The sequence below is a fragment of the Barbus barbus genome, assembly GCF_936440315.1.
Source record: "Barbus barbus genome assembly, chromosome: 12".
Classification (NCBI taxonomy): domain Eukaryota; kingdom Metazoa; phylum Chordata; class Actinopteri; order Cypriniformes; family Cyprinidae; genus Barbus; species Barbus barbus.
The window spans coordinates 26,780,895-26,793,811 of NC_136740.1; the positions used below are offsets into that span (position 1 = coordinate 26,780,895).

Genomic DNA, 12,917 nt, shown 5'->3' on the forward strand with positions numbered 1-12,917 from the left:
TGCATAAAACGTGATACCAAAGAATGACGACCCACTGAAACATCTCCTACGAGCACAGGTTCCGCAGATATGGCCACTACATATACTTTGAGAGTAGCGGGGGTCACTCCCTCAGAAAAAGGGCTCTGAAGAAACTCCAGCACTGAACCAATGGGGCAATGAATTGGATCCAGGGCACGTTGTCTACACCACGAAGCAAAGAGTCTCCACTTGAAAGCATATAAGCGTCTTGTGGAGGGAGCTCTAGAATTAATAATAGTGTCGGTAGTCTCAGTCGAGAGACCAGAACACATTAACGCATTCCGCTCAGGGGCCACACCCATAGCTTCCATAAATCCGGCCGAGGGTGCCAAATCGTGCCTGAGGGGAATCTCCCAAGGAGGGCCGATCGACAGACTGACCAGGTCTGAAAACCACGACTTGGTATTGTGTATCCGATTGTATTCTGAGTAGAACTACTGGGAGCGGCCGGATAGGGGGAAAAGCGTACAGACTGGTTCTGGGCCATTCGTGGGCCAGAGCATCCAGACCCAGAGGCGACGGGGGAGACAGGGAAAACCAGAGCGGGCAGTGCGTAGTCATGGTCGAAGCAAACAGATCCACTTCCGCTCGTCCAAACCCCTGCCATATGAGATTCACCACTTGAGGGTGAAGTCTCCATTCCCCGTCCTTCAGCCTCTGTCTCAAGAGCAGGTCTGATCCTGAGTTCAGGTGACCTGGGATATGGACTGCTCTGAATGACAGGAATTTGATTTGAGCCCAAAGAAGAACACTCCTTGCCGGCCTGTACAGGGGCGAGAATGTAATCCTCCTTGCCGATTCAGGTATGAAACTACAGTCATGTTGTCCGTCCTGACTAACACATGACAGCCCGTCAACTGCGGTAAGAACTGCCTGAGAGCCAGGAAGACTGCTAGTAGTTCCAAACAATTTATTTGCCAACTCCGCTGCTCCTCTGACCAGATTCCCCAAACTGGGTGTCCTTGATGGACCGCCCCCCAGCCAATCAGGGACGCGTCCGTCGTGATAGTTTTGTGACGAAGACACGCTCCCAGTTGGACTCCTTTCTGAAGGAGCTGGGGTCTTTTCCACTGTTTTCGAGAGCGAAAACCTCTGCGTGTCACCGTAATTCTGCGAAGCGGATGACAATGAGGTGAAACGTTCTGGCTCTTGGTCCACCACTAAAACGGTCGCATATGGAGCAGGCCCAGCTGAACTACAGGGGATGCTGCCGCCATCAGACCCAACAACCTGAGACACTAGCCAACGTGGACTAGACGTTCTGTCTTGAACTGACTGAGACAGGTATGTAATGACTGCACACGTGCGGGAGACAGACATGCCCGCATCGTGTGAGAATCCATGTCTACCCATGTCTACATTGTTCACTGGTGAGGCAGCAGAACACTCTTTCGTGGGTTCGTTCGTAGTCCCAGACTCCGTAGATGATCGAGCACTAAGTCTCAATGTCTCAGTGCCTGATCCTGGGATTGAGCTAATATTAGCCAATCGTCTAAGTAGTTAAAAATTCAGACGCCCTGGAGCCGTAACGGGGCCAGAGCTGCGTCCATACACTTTGTAAATGTTCGGGGGGCCAGAGCCAGTCCAAACGGAAGAACACAATACTGGTAAGCTTTGCCCTCGAAAGCAAACCTGAGGAACTTCCTGTGTCTCTTGACGATCTGGATGTGAAAGTATGCATCCTTTAGATCGATGGTCACAAACCAATCTTGGGGTTGGATCTGAGACAAAATGGACTTTACTGTCGTGGGAAGAATCCCGCTGAAAGGGGGTGGCCCTTTCCGAAATTGCATGGTGTACCCGTGTCGAATGGTGTGTAGTACCGTTGCGATTTGCAAAAATCTGCTAGAGGTTGTAGACGTTCTGTGTTTGGCTGTAGTCGAACTACAGGTGTCAGGACATCAGACTGCGGAAAGTTGCTGGCATCCGCGAGAACAGGTAGCATAGGCGGGGTTGATAAATATCTCTCCTGAGTTTCTTGCATAGGTTCCCGAAGCAACTGAGTGGCGGGAACCTCTATAACAGGGTGTCCGAGAGCCCTGTCGGCCCAGCCCAACACCCCAAGGGTGTGGGTTTTGGAGGCCATCATAAACGTCAAAACATTGGGCTTTCACTCGAACTCTGAAGGCTGTGGCACGCAGACTGTCTGAGGAGGTGCTCGCCTTGAGGACCCGGTCTAAAACCGCCCGAGGCGCAGTAAGCGGCGGGACAGTTAAGATCTGAGTCGGGAGGCCACATTGAGAGAGGCGGATACGCTTGTGCGGTCCGACCAAACTCTCCAAAGGAGGGCCTGGCCTCCGAAGATGAGCGAGGGAATCAGGAACTGTTACTAGGAGCCTGAGAGCGAGAGGCCATGGCTGTCGAACTCAGGTCTATCCGTCTGCGTTGGTGCGGGCGAACGGGTAGACGAGACCTAGGACCCCAATCCTTCTGAGGGGGTGCCATAGGCGATGGTTCACTACGCTGAACCTCCCGATGACGGTGCAGAGAGGATGACCGTGAACAGACCATTGGTGGTTGACGTTCTGCCTCCCTGGGCCTACGTGAGCTGGCGAAAAGAGGCAGACTGTTGTTTTGCTGCCTGAAACTTTTCCACCACTGTGGTGACTGAATCTCCAAACAAGCCGTCTTTCGAAATGGGAGCGTCCAAAAGAAAAGTTTTGTCCTTTTCTTTGATGTCTGTTAGAGTGAGCCAGAGGTGGCGCTCAACCAACACCAAACCTGCCATGGACCTTCCCACTGCTTGAGCTGTATGTTTGGTAGCTCTAAGTGCCAAATCTGTAGCTCTCCTGAGCTCCTTAACAGCCTCAGGAGTGAGGCCTTCCCCTTCATCCAGCTCCTTGAGGAGCTCTGCCTCATAGGCTTGAAGCACACCCATAGAATGTAGCATGGCTGCAGCCTGCTCAGCGGCCATGTAAAATTTCCAGATTAAATTGGAGGTTATCCTACATGGCTTGGACGGTAACATAGGGCACGCCTTCCAAGACGGAGCCGAATTAGGCGCGAGGTGTATCGCGAGAGTCTCTTCGACAGCCGGCATTGCCCCATAACTGTGATCCGTCATTTTAGACACGGTGGCGAAATCAGCGGCGTTAGTAATCCGCGCCGAAAAAGGCTGCTTCCAAGACCTCGAAACCTCTTGGTGGAGGTCTTGAAAGAAGGGAAGAGGCCTACGGGGCTGGGATGGTGTACGACTAGTGAAAAACCGGTCATCCAGTTTAGATTGGGCTTGGTTTTGCGTCAGCTCACAGTCCAATTCTAGTCCCAACTTGTCGACCGCTCGCATCACAATGTCTAACAGCTCATTGTAAGATGGGGAATTGCATTTCTCCAAATCCTCTGAGTCAGAGGCTGCGGTGGACAACACATCATTGTGACGAAGACACGCTCCCAGTTGGACTCCTTTCTGAAGGAGCTGGGGTCTTTTCCACTGTTTTCGAGAGCGAAAACCTCTGCGTGTCACCGTAATTCTGCGAAGCGGATGACAATGAGGTGAAACGTTCTGGCTCTTGGTCCACCACTAAAACGGTCGCATATGGAGCAGGCCCAGCTGAACTACAGGGGATGCTGCCGCCATCAGACCCAACAACCTGAGACACTAGCCAACGTGGACTAGACGTTCTGTCTTGAACTGACTGAGACAGGTATGTAATGACTGCACACGTGCGGGAGACAGACATGCCCGCATCGTGTGAGAATCCATGTCTACCCATGTCTACATTGTTCACTGGTGAGGCAGCAGAACACTCTTTCGTGGGTTCGTTCGTAGTCCCAGACTCCGTAGATGATCGAGCACTAAGTCTCAATGTCTCAGTGCCTGATCCTGGGATTGAGCTAATATTAGCCAATCGTCTAAGTAGTTAAAAATTCAGACGCCCTGGAGCCGTAACGGGGCCAGAGCTGCGTCCATACACTTTGTAAATGTTCGGGGGGCCAGAGCCAGTCCAAACGGAAGAACACAATACTGGTAAGCTTTGCCCTCGAAAGCAAACCTGAGGAACTTCCTGTGTCTCTTGACGATCTGGATGTGAAAGTATGCATCCTTTAGATCGATGGTCACAAACCAATCTTGGGGTTGGATCTGAGACAAAATGGACTTTACTGTCGTGGGAAGAATCCCGCTGAAAGGGGGTGGCCCTTTCCGAAATTGCATGGTGTACCCGTGTCGAATGGTGTGTAGTACCGTTGCGATTTGCAAAAATCTGCTAGAGGTTGTAGACGTTCTGTGTTTGGCTGTAGTCGAACTACAGGTGTCAGGACATCAGACTGCGGAAAGTTGCTGGCATCCGCGAGAACAGGTAGCATAGGCGGGGTTGATAAATATCTCTCCTGAGTTTCTTGCATAGGTTCCCGAAGCAACTGAGTGGCGGGAACCTCTATAACAGGGTGTCCGAGAGCCCTGTCGGCCCAGCCCAACACCCCAAGGGTGTGGGTTTTGGAGGCCATCATAAACGTCAAAACATTGGGCTTTCACTCGAACTCTGAAGGCTGTGGCACGCAGACTGTCTGAGGAGGTGCTCGCCTTGAGGACCCGGTCTAAAACCGCCCGAGGCGCAGTAAGCGGCGGGACAGTTAAGATCTGAGTCGGGAGGCCACATTGAGAGAGGCGGATACGCTTGTGCGGTCCGACCAAACTCTCCAAAGGAGGGCCTGGCCTCCGAAGATGAGCGAGGGAATCAGGAACTGTTACTAGGAGCCTGAGAGCGAGAGGCCATGGCTGTCGAACTCAGGTCTATCCGTCTGCGTTGGTGCGGGCGAACGGGTAGACGAGACCTAGGACCCCAATCCTTCTGAGGGGGTGCCATAGGCGATGGTTCACTACGCTGAACCTCCCGATGACGGTGCAGAGAGGATGACCGTGAACGGACCATTGGTGGTTGACGTTCTGCCTCCCTGGGCCTACGTGAGCTGGCGAAAAGAGGCAGACTGTTGTTTTGCTGCCTGAAACTTTTCCACCACTGTGGTGACTGAATCTCCAAACAAGCCGTCTTTCGAAATGGGAGCGTCCAAAAGAAAAGTTTTGTCCTTTTCTTTGATGTCTGTTAGAGTGAGCCAGAGGTGGCGCTCAACCAACACCAAACCTGCCATGGACCTTCCCACTGCTTGAGCTGTATGTTTGGTAGCTCTAAGTGCCAAATCTGTAGCTCTCCTGAGCTCCTTAACAGCCTCAGGAGTGAGGCCTTCCCCTTCATCCAGCTCCTTGAGGAGCTCTGCCTCATAGGCTTGAAGCACACCCATAGAATGTAGCATGGCTGCAGCCTGCTCAGCGGCCATGTAAAATTTCCAGATTAAATTGGAGGTTATCCTACATGGCTTGGACGGTAACATAGGGCACGCCTTCCAAGACGGAGCCGAATTAGGCGCGAGGTGTATCGCGAGAGTCTCTTCGACAGCCGGCATTGCCCCATAACTGTGATCCGTCATTTTAGACACGGTGGCGAAATCAGCGGCGTTAGTAATCCGCGCCGAAAAAGGCTGCTTCCAAGACCTCGAAACCTCTTGGTGGAGGTCTTGAAAGAAGGGAAGAGGCCTACGGGGCTGGGATGGTGTACGACTAGTGAAAAACCGGTCATCCAGTTTAGATTGGGCTTGGTTTTGCGTCAGCTCACAGTCCAATTCTAGTCCCAACTTGTCGACCGCTCGCATCACAATGTCTAACAGCTCATTGTAAGATGGGGAATTGCATTTCTCCAAATCCTCTGAGTCAGAGGCTGCGGTGGACAACACATCATCCTCATACGGACCACAACCAAAGGAAACCACGCTGCGGGCCTCCAGGGTAGACCGGAAATCGTCATTGACGAAAACAACCAGCTTGACATAACGGTCTTCTAGCTCTTGAACATGGCCGGACGAGAGCGCGAGCAAATGAGAATACTCCCGTCATCTCACGCTACACGGGCTCTAAATCGCACGCGTCACCCCAAGCGATCGTCTCATGTGGCGCCTCGGCCTGCAGGCCTTTGTTGTAATGTGTAATGCGTAATGCACATTAGCTCTATTTTTTATAATACATTATGTATTTTAACATTTTAAAATTTTTTGTTCAATAAAACCATATGATTTCGTACTTTTGATACTTTATTTGAACTAATTATTATTGCCTCATTGATATTATTTATGTATTTTAAGTAATTTTAAAGGTTATTGTTCACTTACATCTATTTTTATTACCACAAAAAAATATATATATATATAATTATAGGGCCCTATGAAATCCGTTTCATTTTTTTCCATTTTCATTTCTCTATACTCTGTTTTAATGGTTGATGAATATTGCTGTTTCCAGGTTTTGTTGCTGTGAAGCTATCGTATTGATTAAGATAATTTGTGCACACTAATTTGTGCACACTACTTTTATGATGTTTTTTTTTTTAGCTTGATAACATTTAATACAAGCAAAAGTAAAAAACAAATATATATAAAAAAATGAAAACCTGCACTAGAAAAATAAGCAGATTTATGCCCCAATTTTCCAACATATATACTAATATACTGTATCTATACCGCTTCATCCACATTATCGCAACGTGACTAAACAACTTTCTGAACAACAAACAGGCATTGTTGACGTGGGTGGTGACATGTTCATGTATTCATCTGATGTCAGCAAGCAGCAGATGTTTAGAAACAAGCCATATGTTTTAAACCCTTTTATCAGACAAGATCAAGGAAACTTCTTGATTTGTTTCCTCATGATATCATATCTTTAATATCTTTAAGTATGGGAAGTCGAGAGTCGGACTCGTAATCCAAAGGTTGCGGGTTCGAGTCTCGGGCCGGCAGGGATTGTAGGTGGGGGGAGTGAATGTCCAGCGCTCTCTCCACCCTCAATACCACGACTGAGGTGCCCTTGAGCAAGGCACCGAACCCCCAACTGCTCCCCGGGTGCCGCAGCATAAATGGCTGCCCACTGCTCCGGGTGTGTGTTCACGGTGTGTGTGTGTTCACTGCTGTGTGTGTGTGTGTGCACATTGGATGGGTTAAATGCAGAGCACGAATTCCGAGTATGGGTCACCATACTTGGCCATATGTCACTTCTTTTTTTTTTTTAACTCACTCCTGGGCTCATTCTGAAAGCCGGCTCATCCATTAGAGTTGAATAGCTATCAGTTGATGACTCATACGCTGGGATGGAAAGCACCTTGGGGCACACAGTGATCTCAGCACGTCTACAGCTGAAAAGCATGGAGGAATGATGATAAAAATATACAAGTGAGAGTCTAAAAATGAACATTTCATTATCTGCATTCTATTATAAGACTATGGAGCCTAGTGGACATACTGCTCATAGAGCCCTGAATAACGCCTCTCTGGCATATCATGTGAATATCATACCAATCTATTATTTGCCCCTGTATCACTGTACCTTCTAAATACCACTGGTTATGAATATAATAATTCAGTTCTTTGGTATAGGGCTATAACCGGTTCAGTATGACACCACAATGCAAAAAAAAAAGATTTTCTTGCTCAGTATTTTTTTTTTCCGATTAAAACAAAAATCCTTTAAGCATCTGTAAAAATTGGTTATTTCCCTTTTGCTGTCAGCATATCTTGGTTTAATTATATTTTATTGTACACTACCACTTAAAAGTTTGGGGTCAGTTAACAGAGATATTGATACTTGTATTCAGCAAGGACACATTAAATTGACCAAAAGTGACAGTAAGGAATTTTAAATTATTAAAAAAAATTATATTTTTAAAAATGCTGTTATTTATACCTTTAAAAAAAAAATCTAAATTTCCAAAAAAATATTTAGCAGCACAACTGTTTTTAAAATCAATACTAACAAGAAATGTTTCTTGAGCAGCAAATCAGCATATTAGATGATTTCTGAAGGATCATGTGACACTGAAGGCTGGAGTAATGATGCTGAAAATTCAGCTTTACAGGAATAAATTAAATCTGAAAATATATAAAAATAGAAAACAGTTGATTGTAATAATATTTCACAATATTACTGTTTTTACTGTATTTTTGATCAAAAAATGCCTTGGTGAGCATAACAAACTTTGAAAATTCTTACTGATCCCCAACATTTGAATGGTAGTTTATTTGGTTTAGATTTTTTTTAAACCAAGACAGAAAACTAACATAATAGCATGCTTTTTGCAGAGGCTGCAACTCTGCTACATTAGTATCAATATAAAATTAACACCTCAGGCAATATATAAACAGCCTTGGGCAACTGATAAAATACATACTAGTTCTGTCAACAGATTCAATTCAATATCAACAACTTGTGATTAATCACATTATTTGTAGTTAATATATTTTCATATATACTTTTAAGGAAAGAATGTTTATGATGTGTGTTGTAATATTAGTGTGCATGTGCAGTTGTCATGTTTGATGGGCTTTAGCTTATCTCTCGGTCAGAGAAAGGGCTGCTGGCACAGTCTGGCCTCCACAGATCAAAGCAGCGTGTAAAAGCTGTGGTAAAGTGTTACTTTTCATTCCCCAGCACTCTCTAGTCTTGCCATCAACAAAGCCACATAACACAAGGTTATCAGCACTTCCCAGCATGCCCCACCCCAGACTAACACCAGGACAGAAGCTTACTTTGATAGTAAAATGTAAAAACGCTGTACTGTAATGTCATCAGTGCTGGTTACAATGATACTAAATGTGCACAACAGCTTAAGAGAAAGAACCTTATGATGTGCAAAAAGTGAGTTGGAAGTTTTGTGTGTGTGTGTATATATATATATATATATATATATATATATATATATATATATATATATATATATATATATATATATATATATATATATATATATATATATATATAGATATATACAGTGCCTTGCGAAAGTATTCATACCGCTTATTTCTTTTCACGTTTTATGTTGCTGCCTTATGTTAAACTGCTTTAAATGACCTTTTTCCACATCAATCTACAATCCATACACTATAATGGTAAAGCAACACAAAAAGTATGAATACATTCACAAGGCACTGTATATAGATATAGATATATAGATAAATACAGTTTAATACACAATATAAAGTTCTTTCTCTGTCTCTCTCTCTATAATTATATAAAATAAAATAATTAAAATCAAATAAAATTGATAAACAATTAAAAAACAAATTGTATTAAAACATTTATTTAAATACTGTTTAAAAAGTAGGATTTTGAGTTAACATTTCATACATTTTTATCATATATAAAATTGTATAAAAATAAACAAATTGAAAAAATAATAAAAATAATAACAAAATTAAATATAATTTTTTTTAAATTTATTATTTAAGGTCTATATATGTTCTATATTTCTATTAATATAACATATAACTATTCATTAAAGTAATAATTAATTATTAAGCATAAAACATAAATGTATAATAACCTATGACTCCTTTAAAAGGTGTTAATCACAGTCAGTAACACAAATTGCAGAAATATTGGAGATGATGTCATACCCTCAGCAGAGCTCTGTTCCTGGCTGCTCTTAGACTGCTGGACGTTCTCTCTCTGGACCTGCTGGATGCTCTCTCGCTGTTCCTTGGCTTGTTGCATAGTGTGACTCTTCCACATTTTCCTCAGCTCCTCTACGTCTGTCTCTGAATCTCGGGTACCATCTCGGGTCAGTTTAGGCCCATCGGGGCTGCTTTCCTGTCCTGTGGCCTCTGCTGCTCCAGGGGCAGAGCTCTGAGGGGCCGAGCTCTGAGAACCTGAGGAGGGAGCGACTCCTTCGGTCTGGCAGTGGGGTGGTTGCTGGTGGTCCCTGCTGGTGGGTGTGCTTGGCTGTTCCTGGCTGAATTGTTTGGGCAGGGCAATTTTGCTGGCTGGGTCTCCCTCCTCTGGCTTTTTCTCCTCCTCCTCTGTATGGCTGCCCTCAGCCGTCTGAGGTTCCTGGAAGAGGGTCTGCACGGATTGGGACGAGGCTCCCGATGACTTGTCCTCCTGCTGTAGCTCCTCTGTGGACTGCCGCTCTTCTCGGATGGGCGAGAGCTCCGACTCGGTGAAGACGTCCTCTGAGATGGAGCCCTCTGTGCTGCGGGGGGCAATGCTGGCACTGTCGTAACCCTCCCGCATACGCTGATCCGTTTGATGCGAGCTTCCAGAGAACACAGCTTCAAGATCCCTGTGCCACAAACAGAGAGAATGAGAGATGCACCTTCTAGAAAACTATTACTGCACATCTAAAGGTGTCTTTACTGCTCTATGATGTGGCTTTGGTTCAATCTCACAGTACTCTTCAATGGTAATAGCATAAATAATCATTCACAGATACCATTGTATGCACTGCTATATATACAGTGCCCTCCAAACGTATTGGGACAATAAGGCCAATTCCTTAATTTTTGCTGTAGACTGTAAACATTTGGGTTTGACATCAAAAGAGATGAATATGAGATGAGAGATTACCATTTCAGCTTTTATTTACAGGTATTTTCATCTGGATCTGATACACAACTTAGAGGATAGCACCTTTGTTTGAACCCACACATTTTTTGCCACCCAACATTTGTTTTCAGTCTACAGCAAAAATAAAGGAATTGGCCTCACTGTCCCAATACTTTTGGAGGGCACTGTTCAATCTACTTGGTTTTTATTCAATTATTAATAACTTGATTAAAATTAAATAATAATAATTTGAGTCTATCTATTAAATTTATTTTCTATCTAATTTTTATTCTTTTTATTTATTATTAAAATCAAAATGAAAACTAAATGAAAATAGTTATGTTTTTATACATTATTGTTATTCAAGCTCCAATAACAATAGTGATTTTTCCTTATTTTATTCACATTATTATTATTATTATTATTTTTAATTATATATAATTATAGACTGAACTAAATAGTTATTATTGAATTCAGTAATAATAATGATAACAATGCTAAGAATTATTGTATCTTAAATTTACTTTTTTTTTTTTTTTTTAATTGTCAAAATTTGATTTAAAATATAAAAATAAAGATACTGTAAAAACTGTGAAGACTTAATACAACAACATATTACAGGCCCACTTCCAAACAACATGATGTTGTGTGGTGTTGTGAAACTTGCACTGGTATTGTACCATAAAATATGAGGTAATGTGACAACCGTAGCATGCTGTGCATGAAAATCAACTTTTGATTTTCTTATGCACTGTTTCCCACCACTGTGATGCTTCTGTGTCATATTAAAAAGTCTAAAATGCACAGACTTCCTATCATTACTTGTCATGTCAGATGTGACTTCTGTACTGCAGTAAAGACACAGCCTGAGACATCTGAAACACAAGGGCGCAATGACGTGTGTCTGTCTGGATGGTACGTGGGAAGTGGATAGAAGTACTTAAAACCGTTTGGAGCAATTAATAAGAGTACAAGCTAACATAAAAGTGCATAAATTAAAAGTAGGTCCCTCTGTCTGTACATCTGCACGATCAAAGGCATCTATGCTTCACATCCACAACTGAGACCCTGCAGTGAACCCCGTCTGACTGATGAACCAACCAACACAGCTCTGAGCTGAATAAAACACATCATCATTCATAAACCAACAGAGGATATAAATATCTGGGGGTGGAAACGCTGCTAAAATCATTAACTTCATATTACAAATCGAAATGGGTGAGTAATTCAGACGTAGGCGTCTGAATTCATGCTTCATTAACCTAAGAGTAAAAATCCATTTCCTGTATAATAAAGCTGAACGGTGGATATCTGAAATAATCGTACAGCAGCGTGGTTCCTCATGCTCACTACAGACAAAACACCGATTTGTCACATGAGAGATCTTTAATCTAGATAAGACATCTGAAGATGAATCCAATTAATAGCATGCAACGCAGCTGCAATTTTCACTTTTCATAATCTTTCATAATCAAAACCATTAGTCTGGTGGCTCAAGTCATTTTTATATTTTTGTTTTTTGGCCTATGTGCCACCTACAAGAGAGCAAGGACAAGAACTTACTTTGGCATGTGAATCTTGAACGATTAATAGTTTTACGATTTGATTCAAGAACAATTTTTGCAAATTCAGAATGATTCAATTTGATTTGTTTCATTGATTAATTTGATATTCAATTTCGATTAATTATTTGATTCTGTATTTTATTAAATGCATTCATAGGATTATTTAAATGCTAGGCAAGTAAAAGACGAACAGCTATCTCTGTGCTGTGACGGTATGAAGTGAGAGGTCTTACGGTGGTATGGAGTCACGGATCTTGCTGTCGGTGATCTCTCTGTAAACGGCTGCAGACTGAACCTCATCGAGTGGACACATGATGCCGTACTCCTCACAGCCTCTCTCCAGAACCAGAGGGTCCATCCGGTGAGGGTCAAACATGATGTTGTTGGGCGTCACCAGCAACACCCCGCTAACAACACCCTGTGACACAGGACACAAGTACGTCAGATAATCTGTATAAACAATAAAATTACAATATTTTCTATTTGATAAAAATTCATGTTTTTTATTTTTTTGAAACGCATTAACGTAAACACTACCGTTCAAAAGTTGGGTTGGTAAGATTTTATGTTTTTGAAAGACATCTCTTATGCTCATCAAGTTATTTAATGAGCAAAAATACAGTACATGCTTCTATTTTTTAAAATAGAAAGCAAAGCTGAATTTTCAGCATCTCGTCAGTGTCACACGGTCCTTCAGAAATCCTTCTAATATGCTGATTTGCTGCTCAAGAAACAGCTTATTGCTATTGTCAATGTTGAAAACAGTTGCGCTGTTTAATATATATTTCTGGTGCAATTTAAAGGCAATTTTTGATCAACAGGCGAGTATGCTGAATCAAAACATTTAAAGAGGAGTAATTTCCTAACAACTGAAAGTGCTACAAAGCCCATTGAATCATTCAGACATTAATACTGACAACACTGAAACCACTAGGGAGAGAATCGTCAGAAGACTTATTATTTCTTTG

General features: G+C 43.2%; 1 protein-coding gene across 4 annotated transcripts in view; it reads right to left on the reverse strand.

Moving 5' to 3' along the window:
* Nucleotides 1-12,917, reverse strand: part of LOC306877558 (oxidation resistance protein 1-like) — a gene marked incomplete at its 5' end in the record, with an annotated part of 84,643 nt that overhangs the window by 15,597 nt on the left and 56,129 nt on the right. For all 4 annotated transcript variants that reach the window (XM_079429392.1, XM_079429391.1, XM_079429394.1 and 1 more), the window contains 2 exons: nt 9,457-10,121; nt 12,183-12,367. In XM_079429392.1, the coding sequence (XP_079285518.1) occupies nt 9,457-10,121; nt 12,183-12,367 (850 nt within the window). The remainder of the gene's footprint in view (nt 1-9,456; nt 10,122-12,182; nt 12,368-12,917) is intronic.